Source organism: Gracilinanus agilis, chromosome X, assembly GCF_016433145.1.
Source record: "Gracilinanus agilis isolate LMUSP501 chromosome X, AgileGrace, whole genome shotgun sequence".
Lineage (NCBI taxonomy): Eukaryota > Metazoa > Chordata > Mammalia > Didelphimorphia > Didelphidae > Gracilinanus > Gracilinanus agilis.
In genome coordinates this window covers 5,474,412-5,496,842 of record NC_058136.1, presented here as the reverse complement: position 1 = coordinate 5,496,842, position 22,431 = coordinate 5,474,412, and the positions used below count along the sequence as shown (strand labels likewise).

The 22,431-nt window shown below is 39.3% G+C and overlaps 1 protein-coding gene across 1 annotated transcript in view; it reads right to left on the bottom strand.

Moving 5' to 3' along the window:
* The window catches only part of LOC123253470 (diphosphoinositol polyphosphate phosphohydrolase 3-beta-like), a 25,985-nt gene extending 25,294 nt beyond the window's left edge, over nt 1–691 (bottom strand). Inside the window, exon 1 of the mRNA XM_044682659.1 lies at nt 5–691. Coding sequence (XP_044538594.1) covers nt 5–446 — 442 coding nt within the window. The 5' untranslated portion in view covers nt 447–691. The remainder of the gene's footprint in view (nt 1–4) is intronic.
* Nucleotides 692–22,431: the final 21,740 nt, after the last annotated feature.

Genomic DNA, 22,431 nt, shown 5'->3' with positions numbered 1-22,431 from the left:
GAACAGCCCAACTTCAGTTTTTCCAAATACTCAGCATGTACAGGTTTATGACACTGAAGAACTTTAATGGCATCTTCAACCTTGAACCATTCTCTCTTCCTGCCTATGTTAACAGAATCTTCCCAGTCTTCCAATATTTCGGTGACAGTAAGAACATAAACATAAGTGCGATGTTTGTGGTCTTGATTCTGCTCGAATATCCCCAGAAGTCTGCCCAATTTTCCTCTGACACCAGCCTCTTCATACACCTCTCTTACTGCAGCACCACCCGGCTCTTCCTCAGGCTCCATTCCTCCACCAGGGACAATCCATTGATCTGGATATCGACTGCTACTAACTAACAGCACCTCGTCCTCCTGCTCGCTGCGGAAGCACAGGCAGGCCGCCTGCTTCTTGAAGCCCTCGCGGTCGTACGTCCTCGTCTGGTTCGGCTTAAACTTAATCATAGAGGCGGGTAACCCCTCCTTCTCCTTCTCCTCCTCCCGCCAGGGCTCGGCCGCCGCCAACCCGCCCGAGGGCGCGGGCAGCGAAGGACAGAAGGGGGGAAGGGAGGGAGGAACGGAGGAAGGAAGCGGCTCCCGAGGGCCGGGGCTGTGGGAACTAGTGAGGCTGCTTCGGGGCACTAGAGCCCGCGGGTCGAGGAGGCTGCGCCGCTGCTGCTGGAGAAGCTGCGCCTCGCCATGGAGATCGTCCGGCCGCAGTCCGCCGCGCCGCCGCCGCTCGCTCCCTTCAGTCCTTCAATCACAGTGAGGCTCCTCGTGACCGCCGCGAACGGTTGGCAGCTCCTCCCTCGCGGCGGCAGCAGTGTGGGAGGGCGGGAGGCTCGGACACACACACACACGCTCGCTCTCGCGCTCCTTCCTCTGTCACGGCTCCTCACACTCGCTCCAAGCAGGATAGTTTTGAAAGTAATATATGGATAAATATATGTATGTACATATGTACATATGTATGTATACACACATACTTTATATTATAGCACGTATATATGTAAGAGATATGAACATAATCCTCTTTTTATGTTGTGCTAGCTTTATGGAAATTCTTTTTTTAGTGTTAAAGTTCAGAAAGTTTTTAAAATAGTTATTTAAAAAAAACATTAAAAAATGACTACTCTGGGTTTGACAGTCTACTTAACAGCACTACCATCTAGCCAATATATTTCTAGGGGATAACATTGAAAGATTGCTTTGCTGAAATATATGCCAAGACCCGTGATGGTGAACCTATGGCATTCATGTCAAAGATGGCACACAGAAACTTCTCTGTAGGCATGATCTCCATAGCCCATCAGAGTTATTCACTAGAAAGGCAGAGGGACTCTGGTGTAAGCTGCTCCCTTATCCCTCTCCAACACTCCTCCCCGCCCCTCTGTCCAGTAGCCCAATAGAAGTTCTTGCTCCCCCCTTAAGTGAAGTACCGGGGCCACTTTCTCCCTTTCTCATACTCCTGTCTAGAGTAAGGGGTGGGGCACCCAGTCTGGGGGGGGGGGTGGCTGGTCATGGCACACAGTGTCTAAAAGATTCTAAAAGATTCAACATCACTGGCCAAGACCATTCCTCTAATCTGCTACTCTAACCACCCTATTGAAAAAGGTTAATTCAACACAATCTCTTTTTTTTTTGTTACATTGGCTCATAGTGATCTTTGCTTCTTTAGGTAGCTGTTTACAAAATATCCCTTTAACAGTGTGTTCAATAATTTCATCTGGGATAGAATTTAAGCTCACTGGCTTCTAGTGTAGACTCAGGACATTATTCCCTTTTAATTTCTGCAATCCCTTTCTCCTCCATTCTTATCTCTGTTTCCAATCTCTAATCTTTTTAATTCATCCTTGATATTATATCTCAAATTATGTTTCCCAGACACATTTGACAGAGTAGAATTTAAACTTCCAAAGGGAAGGGATTATTTCACATTTATCTTTGTAACCCTATTGCCTAGAAAGAGCCTTGCACATAGTAGACATCTAGGAAATGTCTGTAGAATCAAAATTTATTGAATGTCACTCCCTTGTTCTGAAATCTTCAATGGCTCTCCATTGCCTCTGGGACAAAAGGCAAACTCCTCAGCTTGGCTTTTGAACCTTATTGAAGCCTAGCTTCCTTCACCATTTCCTTCTCTCCTTTTCAAGAATTATATGTTTCAGCCAAACTCTAATGCTGTGTAATATTTAAAATGATGAGGCTGGTTGTAGCTTAATAACTTTATTAAATCAAAAGCAGTAGTAACGAGAGGGAAAAGTAGGAGTAACTAGGGCAGCAGCTCCATTTCACCATGAAAATCCTATGAAGATAGGATTAATTCTCCCCTTGCCTACTTTTAAATTTAATCAACCAAAAGCAAGACACCCCTTAAGTAGGGGATGTTCACAAATCACTTACTAAAGTGGTTTACACCTCCAGAAGTGACTGACTGCCCCCCTTGGCAATGTTAAGCAAATTTAAAGACTGCAATTCATCCAATAAAGTAGAGGAAGGGACAGGAAGGGACGTATAAAGGGTCTTTAGAAAGGGCTTAAACTTCTTGTGAGGAAGTCTTTGTGAGGTCTTTGAGCTCTTGAAGGATCTTGGACTGGGAAAGCAAAGTGAAACTATGGCTTGGGTGATGAAAACCTGACTCCTTTCCTGGATTCTGGAGAGATTAGTTTCCAGAAAGGCCTCCCTGTCTTGGAGGAGGCCCCATGTGTGGAACCTTTGTTATATTCACCACCAGGCCCTCCAGCTGAGGGTCCTTTGGCTGAGGGCTAATTAGCCCTGCCTGGGTTGAGCCAGTGGCCGGAGCAAATATTAGGTTAGATATCTTACTCTGCCCTCTTTCACATTTCCCTACTTTCACTCTTCCTCTCTTTTTGTAAATAAATATGCTAATATTAATTTTTTAAAACGAGTAACCACATTTTATTATATTTAGTCCAACCATAAATTTAATCCCTAAATCCTTTCCAAACAAGATTAAAATATCACCACAAGATGAATACAGGAGGGAAAGAACCAACAAGGAGACAGAGCGAAACAACTTTCAAGAAAAGAAAAACCCAAAAGGTAGGCAGAGATCATCTAGGGAACTATGGTTAGAGGGGAGCAGAACTAGTAGGAGGGTATAGAAATGGGTGAAGAGCAAGCCAAGAGCAAACCACAACTCGCCCCACCCCCGCCATCTGCTGTCACAGGTTCTGAATTTAAGTCCTAGCTAATATTAAGACTCTGAGATCCTGCCTGGGCAAATAGTGGTCCAGGCCAACTCACACCCCTTGAAATCTCAAACCTGTGGAGAAGTCAGGAGTCTCAGCTAAGGACAATCTGGGCTGAAAGAAGCTAATCCATGTGGGCCCAGAGCAAGCCAGGAATCCTAGTCTGGGTTTGGGATGAGGACATAATCCATGGTTTTGGGTGAGGACACAGTTGTCAGGGGAGACCCCCTGGATCTTTTATCCCAAAACTAAGAGTGGAGCTCCAGGACAGGGCAATCAAGGATGTGCCTGAAAGAATCAAGAATACCTTGAGACCAAAAACTTGAGCCTAAGCCTGGGGCTAGAATTTGATCACCCCTTGATCTGATCAAGTTCATAGTGAGAACAAAAGTTTACACCCAGGCCTGAGGAAAGTCATTAAGCTATGAGCATCTCAGGGGTCAATTGAATCTGCCCTGGGAGGAGACTATCAGAGCTCTCAGCCCTCCAACTGTCTGGTAAACTAGTAACAACCCAGAAAATAAGCTGAAAAATACATCAATAAAGGACTGAAGTTTAAGAGGGTACCCCAACTTCTCAGGAAACAGAGAATATCTATAATTAGATAGGAAAAATGAGATAACAACAGCCAAAAAACACCTAAATAAAAATTTTATGGAGACAAAGAGCAAGGTACAGACACAGAAGGGGACAATGAAAGCAAAGGAAACATACCCAAAGCAAAAAAAGAAAAATATGGATTGGACATAGATTCTGGAAGAACTAAAAAAGGATTTCAAAAAACAATTAAGAGAGGCAGAGGAAAAGTAGGAAAGAGAAATGAAAGTGTTGGGAGGAAAAAAGTGATGCAAGAAGAAATGGGCCAATTGAAAAAGGAGAACCAAAAACTGATGGAGGAAAATCAGGACTTAAAAATCAGAATTGACCATCTAGAAAATAATGATTTCATGAGAAATCAAGAAACAATAAAGCAGTATCAAAGGAATGAAAAAATAGAGGAAAACATGAAATAGCTTATTGAAAAAAACAACCGACCTAGAAAATAGATCCAGGAGAGAAAGTTTGAGAATTGCTGGACTATCTGAAAGCCAAGATGAAGAAAAAAATCTTGTACCTTATATTATAAGAAAGAAGAACATATATTACAAGAAAGAGAACCTCAAACAAGAAAATAAAATTGAAATTGAAAGAATTCACAGATCACCTCCAGAAAGAAATCCTCAAATGACAACTTCCAGGAATATAATAGCTAAATTCAAGAGCCCCCAAGCCAAGGAAAAAATACTTTAAGCAGCCAGAAAGAAGCCATTCAAATACCATGAAACTACAATCAGCATCACACAGGATCTAGCAACTTCTACATTAAAAGATCAAAAGTCATGAAATATGATATTCAGGAAGGCAAAAGATTTGGTTTACAACCTAGAGTCACCTATTCAGCAAAACTGAGTATATTCTTTCAGGGTAAAAATGGACACTCAATAAATTAGAAGATTTCCAAGCATTTCTGTGGAATACGCCTGATCTAAACAAAAAATTTGAAGGCCAGATATGAGACACAAGAGAAGCCCAAAAAGGTAAATAAGAAAGACCAAATTTAAGGGACTCATTAAAGTAAAAATTTTAATATGTCTACATGGGTAGAGGATTTCTGTCATTTTCAAAAATTACTCGTAGCAGTAGAGAATTTAGAAGGAATTTACTGAGAAAGAGGGTGGAGAAGTAAGCTGATTATGATGATGTGATATATAAGATGATATGATGTATATGTAAATGTGATGATATGGAATTATATGTATGTGTAATATGATATGTATGCATATGAATGATAGGAAAAAAATCAGTCAAGGCCTAAAAGAGCGGGTTGCAATGAGAGAAAAGGGAAGAGAGAGGTAGAATAGAATAAATTATAAAACATGAAGAGGTGTGAAAAATCAATACAGAGAAGGGGAGGATAAGGGTGATGATGGGCAATCCATAAACTTTACTCCCATTATAATTGGCTCAGAGAGGGGAAAAAGAGTATACTCATTGGGGTATAGAATTCTATCACCCTAAGAGAAGAAGAAGGGGAACAAGACAAGGGAAGGGGGTGGTAATTGAAGGGAAGGGGAACTGGAGGGGTGACAAAAAGCAAAATAGTGGTGAGGAATAACAAAGTGAAAGGGAATAGATCAGGATCTAAAGGGGATAATACAATGGAGGGCAATAAAAAGTTAGTAATGAGGGCAATACACAGTTAGTAATGAATGAACTCACCCATTAAACAGAAGCAGATAGCTGAGTGAATTAAAAAACAGAATCCTACTATATGTTGTTTACAAGAAACACATTTGAAGCAGAGTGACACACACAGATTCAAGGTAAAAGGCTGGAGCAGAATTTATTATGCATCATCTAAAGTTAAAAAAAAAGCAGGAGTAGCAATCATGATACCAGACAAAGCCAAAGTAGAAATTGATCTGACTAAAAGAGATAAGGGAGGAAATTACATTTTGAGAAAAGGTAATATAAACGATGAAGAAATATCATTACTAAACATTTATGAACCAAATGGTATAGCATCTAGATTTCTAAAGGAAAATTTTAAGGAGCTCAAGGAGGAAATAGCAAGACCATACTAGTGGGGGATCTCTACCTTCCCCTTTCAAAACTAGATAAATAGAACCAAAAAAAAAAACAAATAAGAATGAAGTAAGGGAAGTAAATTAAATGCTAGAAAAACTAATAAATGCTACTTTTTCAGATCATATTGTGATAAAAATTATACTTAACAAGGGTCCTTGGAAAGACAAATTTAAAATTAATTAGAAACTAAATAATCTAATTCTTCAAAACTGATGAGTCAAAGAAGAAATCATAGAAACAATTATGGACTTCACTAAAGAGAATGACAATGAGGAGACATCATATCAAAACCTATGGGATACAGCCAAAGCAGTATTCAGGGGAAAATGTATATCTCTGAGTGTCTATAACAACAAAATAGAGAGGGAGGAGATCAGTGAATTGGCCTGGCAACTTAAAAAATTAGAAAAAGAACAAATTAAAAATCCCCAGATAAAAACTAAATTGGAAATCCTAAAAGTTGAAGAAGAAATTAATAAAAGTAAAGGGAAAAAAACTATTAAATAAGACTAGGAGCTAGTACTTTTTTCTTTTCTTTTTATTTTTTAGAAAAAAATTTTTCATGGTTCCATGATTCATGTTCTTGCTCTCCCCCACCTCCCCATCCCCCCAGGAGCCAATGCGCATTTCCACTGGTTTCTTCCTATGTCATCGAATCAAGATGTATTTCCATATTATTGACAATTGTTCTAGGGTGGTCAATAAGAGTCTACATCCAAATTGTGTCTGCATCAACCCATGTGTTCAAGCAGTTGTTTTTCTTCTGTGTTTCCACTCCTGTAGTTCTTCCTCTGAATGTGGATAGCATTCTTTTCCATAAATCCCCCAGAATTGTCCTGGGTCATTGCATTATTGCTAGTACAGAAGTACATTACATTTGATTTTACCACAGTGTCTCTGTGTATAATGTTCTCCTGGTTCTGCTCCTTTCACTCTGCATCAATTACTGGAGGTCATTCCAGTTCACATGGAATTCTCCAATTTATTATTCCTTTGAGCACAATAGTATTCCATCACCAGCATATACCACAATTTATTCAGCCATTCCCCAGTTGACGGGCATACCCTCATTTTCCAGTATTTTGCCACCACAAAGAGTGAGGCTATAAATATTTTTGTACATGTCTTTTTCCCTATGATCTCTTTGGGGTACAAACCCAACAATGGTATGGCTGGATCAAAGGGCAGGCATTCTTTTAGCGCTCTTTGGGCATAGTTCCAAATTGCCATCCAGAATGGTTCAATCAGTTCACAACTCCACCATTAATGTCCCAATTTTGCCACATCCCCTCAAACATTCATTACTCTCCCCTGCTATCATTTTAGCCTATCTGCTAGGTGTGAGGTGGTACCTGAGAGTTGTTTTGATTTGCATTTCTCTAATTATTAGAGATTTAGAACACTTTCTCATGTGCTTATTGATAGTTTTGATTTCTTTATCTGAAAATTGCCTATTCATGTCCCTTGCCCATTTATCGATTGGAGAATGGCTTGATTTTTTGTACAATTGATTTAGCTCCTTGTATATTTGAGTAATTAGACCTTTTTCAGAGTTTTTGTTATAAAGATTTTTTCCAAGTTTGTTGTTTCCCTTTTGATTTTAGTTGCACTGTTTTTGTTCGTACAAAACCTTTTTAATTTAATGTAGTTAAAATTATTTATTTTACATTTTGTAATTTTTTCTAAATCTTGCTTGCTTTATAAATATTTCCTTTCCAAGAGATATATTCTGTGTTTTCTTATATTTTCCTTCTTTATATCCAAGTCATTCACCCACTCTGAATTTATCTTGGTGTAGGGTGTGAGATGTTGATCTAAACCTAATCTCTCCCATATTGTTTTCCAATTTTCCCAGCAGATTTTTTTTAATTTTAAACCCTTAACTTCTGTGTATTGACTTATAAGTGGAAGAGTGGTAAGGGTAGGCAATGGGGGTAAAGTGACTTGCCCAGGGTCACACAGCTGGGAAGTGTCTGAGGCTGGATTTGAACCCAGGACCTCCCGTCTCTAGGCCTGGCTCTCAATCCACTGAGCTACCCAGCTGCCCCCTTCCCAGCAGTTTTTGTCAAATAGTGGATTTTTGTTCCAAAAGTTGGGTTCTTTGGGTTTATCATACCCTGGTATTTTGAAAAAACATAAAATAGGTCAAATACTGGTCAATCTAATAAAAAAAGAATATCAAAGATGAAAAGAGTGATCTCACCTCTAATGAAAAGGAAATTAAGGTAATTATTGCAAAGAGTGAATCAAACTCTCTTTGTCTATCAATCAACAACTTTTAAGTTAATCAATCAAAAACGTAAGTACCTGTACTTAGTACCTTACCAGTCACTAATTATGAGAGTTCACAAGTCACTTGCTAGAGTGATTGACAACTCCAAAAGTCACTGCCCACACCCTGGGCAGTGCTAGGCAAATTGAAGGACTGTGATTGGTTCACGTAAAGTAGGGGATGTGAAGTTAAGAAAACTGCTTTAAAAGGCCAGCTCAAGGATTCAGTCATTCTCTCTGCATTGGTGAGCTGGACTGGAGAAAGAGACTCTTTCCCTGGATCCTGTGTCATGTTATGGTGGTGAGTGGAGTGATTCCTTCCTTGGTTGTTCAGTGAGGAGACCCTCTCTGCTTGTTGGCACTTCAGTGGGACAATCCCTTCAACATGAGTTCTGGTGAAATTGTTGGTGGTCTTAGACTCGTGTGCACTGAAGGTTCTCAGTGGTTTCCTCAGCATTTTCTGGCACATCCCAGCAGCAAGAGTTAGAAAGAGAAATTCCATTTAAAATAACTATAGACAATATAAAATATTTATGAATATATCTGCCAAGAAAAAGACAGAAATTATATGAACACAACTACAAAACACTTTCCACATAATTAAAACTAGATCTAAACAATTGGGAAAACATTAATTGCTCCTGGGTAGAATGAGCTAATATAATAAAAATGACAATCCTATCCAAATTAATTACACATTCAGTGCCATACCTATCAAACTACTAAAACCCTTTACAAAATTAGAAAAAATTATAGCAAAATTCACCTGGAAGAACAAAAGATCAAGCATATCAAAGGAAATAACGAAAAAAAGTGAAGGATGAGGGCTTAGCTGTACTAGATTTTAAACTGTACTATAAAGCAGTGGTCATCAAAACAATATGGTACTGGCTAAGAGACAGAAGGGTGGATCAGTGGAATAGACTAGGGGTAAATTACATCAGTAATCTAGTGTTTGATAAGCCCAAAGACCCCAGATTTGGAGACAAGAACTTACTATTTGACAAAAATTACTGGGAAAATTAGGTTTCGATCAACATCTTACACCCTATACAAAGACAAATTCAAAATGAGTAAATGACTTAAATATAGAGTGAAACCATAAATAAATTAGGTGAACATAGAATAGTATACCTGTCAGATCTGTGGAAAAGGAAGGAATTTAAGATCAAGCAAGAGAGAGAGAATATTGCAAAATGTAAAATGAATGACTTTGATTACATCAAATTAAAAAGATTTTTGTACAGACAAAGCCAATGCAACTAAAATGAGAAGGAAAGCAACAAACTGGGAGCACATTTTTATAACAAAACTTTCTGACAAAGGTTTAATTTCCCAAATATATAAGGAACTAAGTCAAATTTACAAAAAATCAAGCCACTCCCCAATTGACAAATGGTCAAGGGATATGAATAGGCAGTTTTCACATGATGAAATCAAAACTATCAATAAGCACATGAAAAAGTGTTCTAAATCACACCTGATTAAATAAATGCAAATTAAAACAACTCTGAGCTACCACCTTACACCTAGCAGACTGGCCAATATGGCAGCAAAGGAAAGTGATAAATGTTGGAGGGGATGTGCCAATATTGGGACCCTAATACACTGTTGGTGGTGTTGTGAATTGGTCCAACCATTCTGGAGGGCAACTATGTCCAAAGGTCCTTAAAAGAATGCCTATCCTTTGACCTAGCCATACCACTGTTGGATTTGTACCCCAAAGAGATAATAAGGAAAAAGACTTGTACAAAATATTTATAGCTGTTTTTCTTTCAGGAATTGATGTAGAGCAAAAGGAGCAGAATCAGGAGAACATTGTACACAGAGACTGATACATTATGGCACAATCGAATGTAATAGATTTTTCTATTAGCAGCAGTGCAATAACTCAGGACAATCCCAAGGAACTTATGAGAAAGAACGCTATCCCTATGCAGAGAAAGAACTATGGGAACAGAAACGCAAAAGAAAAACATGACTGATCACATAGTTCAATGGGGATGTGATTAGGGTTTTAATCTTAAAAAGTCACTCTACTACAAATATGAATAACATGCAAATAGATTTTGAACAATGATACATATATAACCGAGTGGAACTGCTTCTCAGTTCTGGAATGGGGTTGGAAAGAGGGAGGAGAATCATGAATCATGAAACCATTGAAAATATTCTAAATAAAAAAAAATTAAGTGAAGAAAAAGAGAGAGATAGAGAGGTACTTAATCTTTCTAATCTATTGTAATCATTATGGACTTCTAGCTACAATCCACTAAGGGTCTACTCTGCTCCTCCACATGAGTGCCAAAAAACTCCCAATACCTCCTGCTCTCAACTTCCAAGCTTTTTTCTCTACCCAGTAACTCTCACACATCACATCTCAGGAACCAATCATAGTTTCTTAATTTGCCTGGGCTGCTCAGATGGGCAGTGCCTGTGAAATAATTGTTTCTTGTCTCATTAGTTCATTGGTTCTATGAAGATGGGATTGTTCTTTAACTTCCTTTTTATGAGACTCTTCTACACCTAAATTTACTCAGTGGTATTTGACATGTCATTGAGAGATGACATAAAAAAGCGACACTTCAGAGAGAGAAATTCACTTCTGAGAATCCCCTCTATGATTTTATTGGGAGACAAGCATGTTAAAATCTCCTCACTTGAAGTTTCTGGGAGATTAACATGCCAAGTCTCTCCAGTGAATCATTTCACAATTTACCAGTTTATCCATCTAAAAATTCTCTTATTAGGGGTGTATAAAATATTGCACTTCACATAGAGGGAATTACAATTTGGAGATAAGAGGGGAAGAAAACAAAAAGGAGAAAGAAAAAAAATGATTGATAGATGCATTGACAAAAAGTTAATTAGGGGACACTCCCCTTTTACCTAAGAGTTTACATTCAGAATAAATATGTTCAACCCCCTTCAGTTCAGTTCATTATATCCCAAAGCTCGCTCTGGATCTTTTGATGTAGTGTGTGATTTCTGTAGGCATCCTTATAACATCTTCTCCAAAAGATCCACATTCTCGATTTGGGATGTTAACAATTTTCTTTTCCTAAAATTGCTTTATAAGATTTAAAGCTTTGGAATGGAGGATAATTATACAATCCCCTCTTAGGAGCGTGTTGACCAACACTAGAATCACCCTGGGATAAATGGCTGAGTTATGGGGTATATGAATAAATTCTCAAAAGAAAACCAAAAACCCAAAAACTAAATAGAAGAGAAAAATTAAATCTGGATAAAAATATATGTCAAAATCTTATGTGTATAAAATTATGAGTAAAATAAAGCCATAACAAACTTTGAAACACCTGCAAGGCCCAGTTAGAGTGACTTATATCCTACAAGCTTCAGTAATATTGTACTTGCTCAATTGATAATCAGGACTATGGAAAATTTCCATACTATAAAAGAGAAGGGGACAAGAGTCTGAGGTAAAAGGGAAGTATGATTCTCTGGTCTGATTTTATTTTCAATCCCAGAGATAGGGCAACTAAAATGAAAGCCAAACTAAGGTACTTGTAGAAACTTGGCATGGGGATGTCCAACATTTGAATTAGTCAAACAGCCACTTCCTCGAACTGCAAAACAAGTCCTCTATCTTGGTGCAGATCCTCATCAATCCCACAGGGATTGTTGGTCTCCTTTACCATGTACATCCATGCACTGTGCCGTAGCCCTTTTCTGATCCCTTCTTCTGAAATGAGACACAACTATTAGTTAAAGTCCCATAATACTTGACAATCAGTGGCAGGTTTCCATTGTCTAAAGCTTTTGGATATGTATTGGTATTAGGGCTAATAGATATTGTAAACTTATCCTTCAAATCAAAAACATTAATACTGATGTCAAAAAATCAAAGGGAGGATTGTGTGAGAACCCTACCCCTCCCAGGATCATGTACTGGGGTCCTACCTGTGTCCCAGGACTACTAGTACTATGTCATGTCAGTGTGCACCAGCATGGATCACGGGAGAGTGACCTAGGCACATGACCTGGAAAGGATCAGGTTATGGATCTGGGGTAAAGGAGGAGATATAAAAGAGGGGTTCCAGGAAGTGGGGTCTCTCTATTCCCTTGGGTGTGCAGCAAAAGGAAGGTGGGAGAGAGAGCCATGTGGAGAAGCACTCATGTGGCTAGTTAGAAATAGGCTTTTCTCTATATCTGTCTGCCTTCCCTTATTCAAGTAAATATTAATAAACTATGAAAATTAAAAACCAGAGTTTAATATAGTTGTTACAGTTGTTTCCCTGTACTTGATGGCAAGGGCATTTATATAGAGCCTACTATGTGCTAAGTACTTTGCAAATATTATCTTATTTGATCTTCTCCAAAACCATGTGATGTAGGTGCTATATTTATTCCCATTTTGAAGTTAGAACCTGAGACAGAAGTTAAGTAACTTGCTCAGGGCTACACAGCTAATCAGTGTATGGGTCACAATTGAACTCAGGTCTTCTTGTCATTGGTCCCAGTGCTCTAACCACTGCAGTACCACCTAAGTGCTTAGATCAGTGATGGTGAACCTATGGCATGGAAGCCAAAGATTGAATGCAGAGTACTCTCTGTGGGCACATGGCTGCCCTCCCCCCCCCCACCACCACCAATATTTGTTACTATAAAGGCAGAGGGACTTAGGTGAAACTGCTCCCTTCCCGCTCTCCACCATGCCTGATGACATTTTTCACATTCCCTGTCCCTCTGCCCAGCGGCCCAATGGGAGCATATGGGGGTAAGGTGAGTGACTCACAGGTGGCAGAGCTGGAGGGGAGTGGAATGCTCAGGCTACTCCCCTCCTCCTCTCTACACTTGCTGAGGACATTCCTCACTTCACCTACTCCTCTGCCCAGAAGCCCAATGGGAGTGCTTTCTTTCTCCCCTGTGTGGGGTAAGGGTGGGAGCAAGGTGCAACCAACACTCAATTGTGGGGAGGGGTAGGGCATGCCATCTGGGGTGGGGTTGCACAGCACTCAGTTGGGGTGGGGGGCCAGCATTCTGTCTCTAAAAATTTCGCCATCACAAGAGCTTAGATGCTCTTGACTTGTCACTTTATATCTGACTGCTCTTTACATAGGCAATTTTCCTTGGCTGAAAATCACTCCCTCTTCACTACTCTGTCTGAGAATTCTTATCTTCCACTAGCTCAGGTTTCACTTTGTCTATGAAGTCTTTTCTGATCTTCTCATTCAATAGTTCTCTTCTTCTCCAAATCACCTTATATTGTACTTATTTGAATGCCTGTTATATCCCTCTACTCCTGTGGGAAGCGTAATCTTCTTGAAGGCAGAGATTTTTATTTTTTGTTTTTGCATCTTCAGCACCTGAACAACTCCTGGTGCAGACTAATTATTACTGAATTGTGAAATTTAGCTTGTTGATTATATTTGTTGAATTTTCAAATTTAATGCAAGGATCTTTGCTAGTGAAGACTGTTTTTATTTTTGTCTCTATCTTCCCAGCACACAGCACAGTGGCTGGCACATAGTGACTATTTAATAAATACTTGCTCATTGATTGGTTGCTTGACACTTGCCAGTACCTTAGCAAATGGCAATTCTGTAACACTTTGGAAAAGACTTTATTCATCCAACTCTTTGAGGTTCTTATTTCAAATATTGTCACCCCCATTTCAGAGCTTGCACCAAGCCAAAAAGCTAGGAAGTGATGGAACTGAGATTTTAATCCTGGGTTTTTGGCTCTGAGCCTGGTGCTTACTTGAAAAATCATCACCTCAAATTTATGGTTTGGATATCTCAGATGCCCAATGCTTGGTACCTTGGTCTTAGAGGTGAGCATCAACTGTCCAGACAGCAGTAATAACCAAAATAAGTGCATCTCTCTGAAGATGCATTTTCCCATAGTTCAAAATGAAAATGGTAGAATGGAAGGGACACCTTACACCTTATTTTAATTATGGGGAAGAAGGGTGCATTGTGAGTATAATTCTTAAACTCCTTGTATTCACTCCATGATTTGGGGAGACTTTGGCTCTGGGTCCTGAGGTGAAGAAGCAGCACTAAGAGTTATAAACCAAGAGTCTGTGCTCCCTGAAGGACACAAAACATCCTAGATCAGTGATGGGCAAACTATTCCCCGAGGACCAGATCCAGGCCATAGTTTGCCCATCACTGCCTTAAGCAATTCTCTAATCACTAAGCCCCCACATCCAGATGTGGCTATTGCTTAAGGCAGTGATGGACAAACTACAGCCTGGATCTGGCCCTCAGGGAATAGTTTGCCCATCACTGTCCTAGATGATGGCTTTAAATTACTAGAATATACTCCATGCTCTTCAGATTCAGTGTAAAAGTGCCAACCCTGGGACCAGGCTGGAAGAAGCCTGCCAGCTGCACAAAGACCCCCTCCCTGTTTCCTTATAGAGCTCTTCATAGTGTATTGTTGCCAGTTTTTGGACTTCCAGTTTATTGACTTATTTAATTAGCGAAGATGCTCCAAGCTGAATTACACCCAGGCTTTCTTTGCAGAACTCCAAGCCAATTTTTGTATATTAAAATGTTACCTTGAGCCAGAGAGCTCTGAAAACCCAATGTGAGTAGGAGGAAATTTGCAGTTTCTTTTGTTCTCCCTTCCATTTCTGGCCTCAGTCTCAGTAGCACTGTCAGATCAGATGCCAAGTTTAGTTTTGGTTGAGTGAGGAATATCAAGCTGTCACCCTTCCAAATGACCTCTTCCTTGGTCTTCTAATTTCTGATTAAGTCTTATTCATCTCTCTCCCTGCATATTCATAAAAGAGGGCAGGAACAAATGACTAAATATCTTTAGAGTGGCATTGTGATGTTTTCAAAATCTTACCTTGGAAAGCAACCCAACAAATTTGCTTCATAGAGATATCAAAATGGTCAAAATTTATGAATGCAATGCATATTTTGACTTGGCTGTTAGTAAGGATAATTCCTGGTAAAGAAATACAATCCACTAATGCAGATTGCAACTATTTGTATATGTAATCTTAGAGAGTTGCCCAGGGCACTGAGATGTGCAACTTGGGGCACTGGGGAGGTGGGGAGGGAATTGTACTAGATGACTTTTGACATCTCTTCTAGCTCTAACTCTATGATTGTATGACCCATTTATGAATTTAAGTGGGGTGATTGCCCCAGAAGGAATACTATAATCCTATGTATGACCTTGGGTAATTCCATAGGACTCAGTTTCCTTTTCTGTAAAATGAGGGAGTTGGACTTGATGACTCCTCTGAGGTTCTTTACAACTTGAGATCTATGATCTAGATTATCTTGATTAAATGACTTGTTCAGGGTAACACAGGAAATATAAGTTAAAGTGAGGGATTTAATTTAAGTCTGACTGATTCTAAGATCAGCTTTCCATACTTCCTCTGATTTAAAAAAATCTTTTTTACATATTTTGTTTGTACATCACCCTCATTTCTAAAATTCTCCATCCTCCCCTACCTAATCTGCTCACATATAAATATATATATGCCTATGGGATGCCTTCCTCTAGGTGTTTTCCTGGAACTTCAAATGCACATTTTCAAAACTGAAGTCATCATGTTCCTTCTAAGCCTACTCTTAATTCAGATTTAACTGTTTCTGTTGAGGACACTTCCAGTCTCTTAGTTACTGAAGCTTGAAACTTCTAGTCAGAGAGGTTTCAAGTCTAGAGCTGGAAAGGACCTTAAAACCATCTAGTCCAAATTCCTCCTTTTCCAGATGAAGAAACTGAGGCCCAGGGTAAGGAATGACTTGCCCAAGGTCCTACATAGGATTGTAGCATCCTTTCTGATGTTATTTCCCCAAGTAGAACTTATGCTGGCAGTTGGGATGTCTGAGTCATCTAGTCCAACCTCTTCATTTTATAGGCGAGGAAACTAAGGCAAAAAGTAAGGGGAAAATGTAAGGAAAGTAAGGGAAGTGAATTGTCCAATGTCACACAGTCAGGACTTGAACTTAGATCTTTTGATCCAAATGCCAATACTCTTTCTGTTGCATCATACTGTCTCCCTGAGAGTTTTCAACTACTGAATGAAGTTAGATAAGTTTAAGAGAGAAAAATGATGGGACATTGTATCTTAATTTTGTCAGGTTTCTGGGATTTTTTTTTCCTCAAAGAAGTTTCACAAACAGTATCTTCACATCTTCCATTTCCTTATTTAAATTTACCTTGATATAGATTAAGCTCCCTGACTGTTCAGCTTCAAACTCTTCAAATTCTTATTACCTCCTCTTCCCTTCTCCCTGGATCCTTTTTTTGACACCAGACCACAGTGGATCACTTTAATTTAAAAAACAAAACAAAAAAGTTAAACAAATATGACATTGGCTCCTGTGTAGAGCCTTTTGGTTGTGTGGCTCAAATGCTTCCATGAGTCTACAGAAATATGGCAGCTAATCACTGGTTTAATTATCCAGAGAGATAGTGTAATATCTGAGTTGCCCACCAAGTGGTGTTCTACTTGAGTCAACTCAGTCTTGTAAGTTACTTTCTCTGGTACTTATTCAAGATAGCCCTTTTTTTCTTTTTCTTTCTCTTATTTTAAAATTTTTATTGATGTCTTTTGTTTAAAGTATCACATTAACTTTCTTTTTTTAAGTTATTTGTTTTTTTCCATTATATGTAATAATTTTTTAACATTCACTTTTAAAAATAATTTTTGAGTTCCAGATTCTTTTCCACCCTTCTTCCTTTCCCCTATCATTTGAGAAGCTAAGCAATTTAATAAAGGTTATACATAGGAAGTCGTGCAAAACACATTTCCATATTAGTCATGTTGTAAAAAAACATACAAAAAAGCAAGAAAAAGAAAGATAATGAAAAAAAAAACCAGTATGCTTTGATCTGCATTCAGATTCCATAAGTTCTTTCTCTGGAAGTAGATAGCATTTTCCCTCATAGATCCTTCAGAATGTCTTGATTCCAAGACAGCCCTTAAAAAAATCTATTTATTTATTTAATTAATTTAGAATATTTCCTCATGGTTACATGATTCATATTCTCCCCCTCCTCTTCTTCTTCCCCCTCCCAGAGCCAATGAGCAATTCCACTGGGTTTTACATGTATCATTGTTAAAAATCTGTTTCCATATTATTACTATTTTCAGTAGGGTGATTGTCTAGAGCCTACATCTCCAATCATATCCCCATCAAACCATGAGATCAATCATATGTTTTTCTTCTGTGTTTCTACTCCCACAGTTCTTTCTCCACATGTGGATAGCGTTCCTTCTCGTAAGTCCCTCAGAATTGTCCTGGATCATTGAATTGCTGCTAGTAGAGAAGTCCATTATGTTCAATTGTGCCATAGTATATCAGTCTCTGTGTACAATGTTCTGCTGGTTCTGCTCCTTTTGCTCTGCATCAATTCCTGGAGGTCTTTCCAGTTCATGTGGAATTGCTCCAGTTCATTATTCCTTTTTATGGCTCTCTTGAATTTTGTATTTGGACATCAAATTTTCCATTTAGTTCTGGTCTTTTCTTTAGTAATGCATGGAAATCTTCTGTTTTGTTGCATGCCCATACTTTTCCCTGAATTTATATAGTCAGTTTTGATGGGTAGGTGATTCTCAGTTGTAGACCCAATTCTCTTGCCTTCCTAAACATCATATTCCAAGCCTTGTGGTCCCTTAGTATGGAGGCTGCCAGATCCTGTGTAATCCTGACTGGAGCTCCTTGATATCTGAATGGTCTCTTTCTGGCTGTTTGCAGTATTTTCTCCATGGCCTGGAAAATCTTGAATTTGGCTATTACATTCCTGGATGTTGTCTTTTGAGGATTTAATGTAGGGGATGATCTATGAACTCTTTCAATGTCTATTTTTCCCTCTTGTTCAAGAATATCAGGGCAGCCCTTTTTTTAAAAAGAGGATGCAGTATCTCTGCTGAACTACAGAGGCCATTCAATCTCTCTCTCTCTCTCCTTTAAATCCATGGAAATTAAGTCCTAAATATCTTTGCTTACCCCTTTCCTGGCTGGGTCCAAAATCTAGGGGATGAAATGCAATATTGTTCAAAGTATTAAAATACAAAATCTGCTATCTACTTAGCTCAGAGCCCCCACTCCTTCTGGGTTCTATTTTCTCACTAAAATGCCCATTCCATCGTAGAATTAGACATTTGCACTGATGCAATAAAAATACTAAAAACTTCTATATAAACATTTACCTCTAACTCTTACATAGTTTCCTTTTTGATGCCCTCTTGGATCTTTGAGTAAGAAGGGTAAAGAATCTTGATTACATATATTTGCCAATCATAGAAAGGAATGAATGTGATGTGTACATCTGAGTCTGATGAACTAAAATGCAGAAGCAATGGACATAGCATTTCTCCTCAGCTTATTCATCTATAGGCCACAGGCAGATGTAATATCATCTGCTGGGCCTTAGTTACTTCTAAACTGTATTGATCATGGTTCTGCTTCTTCATGTTTAGGTTGCTCCATCTGGCATCCAGTTATTATGCCAATCACATAACTATGTCTTTGGTCTTAGGCTCTAAGGCTACCACCTTAGAGGAAGTTCCTTCTGCAAGGTCAGATAAAAGAGTGAGTAGAAAGCATTAAGAGAGAAAAGGGGAAAGAGGTAAAAAGGATGAAATTTTGAGACTGCCTCTTGCTTCCTGTTCCCTGGATTCCTGTCCCAGGATGCACTTGGCACAGGATCACTTCTATTGTTTTTCCACTGTCCTAAAGAAAGTCAGGATAGTATCATTTCTAATAGTATGGCTCACAAATCCTGCCCTGAAAGGAAGGTTTTCTGGGCCCAAAGACCTCCATCATGATGAAAAACAATGCAGAGGCAATGGATTACATAAAGAACCAAACAGAATAGAATATTTGACCAGTCTCCATGACCAGCCTCCTTCTGTATCTCTCGTTTCCCTCCTCTCACCCATCAAAGAGTCATACTTTTCTTGGGTCCATCTCCTTTGCCTTATGAAATTGTAGATTTTTTTCCTGCTAGCTTTTATGTCTCATGTTATTTCTTTCTACTCTTCCTTAGGGATTTGGTCTGGTTTCCACTTTTTGTGCCCTTGCTATTCCCTTCCACATCACTGAGTTGCTCTGGATTTTAGCCAATTTGGCATCTGATTACCTTGTCCTAGAATTTGATAACAGAGTAAAATGACTTCACTCTATTGTACATCCTTAATATCCCATTAAAACTAATTTTGAAAGATTTTCTTTTCCTATAGCTACCTGGTGTTTGGCTTAGTGTATGGAAAGTTGACTTTGATGAAGGTTCTCTAATTATTAATGCTTCAGGTATATCTCAGGCTGAGCAGGGTAGGTAGTACTGGGGTAGGGCTCCTCCTCGCTCTCATCACTCTTTTGCAGAAGATGAAAGGCCAAATTCATCTTTCTACTTTGGGCTGGATTCAAACCAGACTGAGATGTTCAGTTGTCCCTTCCATTACTGCCATGATTTCTTTTGTTTCCACTTGAATCTCAAGGAACTGATGAAATTGTCAGTAGAAACTTCCATGGCATCTCTACTTCCCCCCAAAGTTCTATATACACACTTCATTCAAATGCCTAGATAGAGATAGTAAGGTTAGTGGATAGAACTCTAGGGGAACTGAGTCAGGAGACCTATGCTTGAGTTCTATTTTGCCATTTTCTAGCTATATAATCTTGAGTAAGTCAGAGGGGAAGTTCCCTTATCTGAAAAATGTAAATGATGGTCCCTTGCCTGCTTATCTTCTGGGGGATGGCCTTAGGATCATGAGAAAGTAGATGGGAAAATAATTTTGTAAGGGTGAAATGCTATATAAATGTAGAATGTTATTTGTATTACTTATTATCTGCTCTAACTTTTGTGAAGTGTCCAGAATTTGGAGCTTCCTTTGGGAAGCTATCTGGGACTACTGAAAACTCACTATATTCATAGAAAAATAAAATGCTTCCACTATCCAGGAGCTCAAAAATCTAATGGAGAGAGAGATGAGATCCACACAAAGCTATAAGGCAAAGGATTACGTGATAAGGGCCTAAGAGAGGAATAAGGGTTCGGAAGAGGAGACAAATGAAGGCTGGGCAGGATCTACCAACTTTCCTTCGATCCCCAACACCTACCCTGAAGCAACCTAGGAAATAGGCAAAGTTTATTCTCCTGCCCCTCTGTCTTCTCCTGATATCCCTCCATATCACCCTTGACACACCCTATCTCTACTAGCCTAGATGAGTTGTTTGGAGGCTTCCATTCTAGCTCAGTATGAACATTTTTAAGCTTAGCCTTCATTAATCTTGCTGTTGTTTTTCGTTCCCTCAGTCATATCTGATTCTTCATGACCCCTTGGACCATAGCTCTCCATAGGCTTTTCTTGGTGAAAATACTGGAGTGGTTTGGCATTTCCTTTTCCAGTGGATCCTTTTGTCAGTCAGAGGTTAAGTGACTTGCCCAGGGTCATATAGATAGGAAGTGCTTGAGGCTGGATTTGAACTCAGATCTTCATGACTCTAGGTCTAGCACTCTATCCACTGAGCCATCTTGCTGCCTCCTTTCAATAAGCTTAGTCCTACCCTTTCCAGATAGCTGTATATATTCTCAAGACCACAAATAATGAAGGAAGGTTTTTTTTATTTTTGGCTGAAGAAGAGATTATTCATATCATAAAAATACAGAATCACCAAACTTAGCCTTGGAGACAATATTAGTAACCTTCTCATAAAATTCCTACCTGAAAAGGGATCTAGATTATAATGTAGGTGATGAGTGGCCATTTGCTCCAAGATCTTCAGTTAGGGGGTACCTACAAGCCAAGGCAATCCATTCTGCTCTAGGACATTTTCTGATTGTTAGTATGTTTTCCCTAACATTAAGCCTTACCTGGCCTCTTCACTTGTTGCTCTTGGTTCTGCTTCCTGGTTCTTCTCCCCGGAAACAGCTTTTCAAACTTGAAGATGATACTCATGTTCATGCTGAATTTTCCATTCTGCAGGCTAAATATCCCCAGTTCCTTCTACCAATTCTCTTCTGGCTTGAGCTCAAGTGCCTTCACCTCTTTAGATACCTTCTCTGGATGCTTTCTAGCTTAGCAACATCCTTCCCAACATGTAGTTTCTTGATAGCTAGATGGGAAAGAGGATAGAGTGGTGGATCCAGAGTCAGGAAGAACCGAATTCAAATCCTGTCTCTGACTTTACGACCTCTATAATCCTGGGAAACCACTAGCCATCACAGTTTCTTCATCTGTAAAAAGAGGATAATGCTGCTTCTCAGGGTTATTTTGTGGATCAAATTGACCAATATTTGTAAATCAATTAATAAACCCTAAAGTACTACATAAGTCCTAGCTATTATTATTAGTGACCCCAGATGAACAAAATCCTCCAGATGTGGTCTTCTCAGTGCATAGTATGGCAGGACTATTAACTCCTTGTAGGTGGAAAGTATTTTCCAGTCAATGTGGCCAGGAACACTGACTTTTTTTTTCATACATTTATTAATATTCATTTTTAACATGGTTACATGATTCATGCTCCTCCTTTCCCCTTCGTCCCCCTCACTCCCCCCACCCATGGCCGATGCACATTTCCACTAGTTTTGTCATGTGTCCTTGATCAAGACCAATTTCCAAATTGTTGGTGGTTGCATTGGTGTGATAGTTTCGAGTCCACACCCTCAATCATGTCCACCCCGACCCATGCGTTCAAGCAGTTGTTTTTCTTATATGTTTCCTCTCCTGCAGTCCTTCCTCTGAATGTGGGTAGCATTCTTTACCATAAAACCCTCAGAATTGTCCTGGGTCATTGTATTGCTGCTGGTACAGAAGTCCTTTACATTCAATTTTACCACAGTATATCAGTCTCTGCGTACAATGTTCTTCTGGCTCTGCTCCTTTCGCTCTGCATCTGTTCCCGGAGGTCTCTCCAGTTCGCCTGGAAGTCCTCCAGTTTATTATTCCTTTTAGCACAATAGTATTCCATCACCCGCATATACCACAGTTTGTTCAGCCATTCCCCAATTGAAGGACATACCCTCCTTTTCCAATTTGTTGCCACCACAAAAAGCACAGCTATGAATATTTTCGTACAAGTCTGTTTATCTATGATCTCTTTGGGGTACAAACACAGCAGTGGTATGGCTGGATCAAAGGGCAGGCATTCTTTTATAGCTCTTTGAGCATGATTCCAAATTGCCAGCCAGAATGGCTGGATCAGTTCACAGCTCCACCAGCAATGCATTAATGTCCCAATTTTGCCACATCCCCTCCAGCATTCATTACTCTCCCCTTCTTTCATTTTAGCCAATCTGCTAGGTGTGAGGTGATACCTCAGAGTTGTTTTGATTTGCATTTCTCTAATTATTAGAGATTTGGAACACTTGCTCATGTGCTTATTGATACTTTT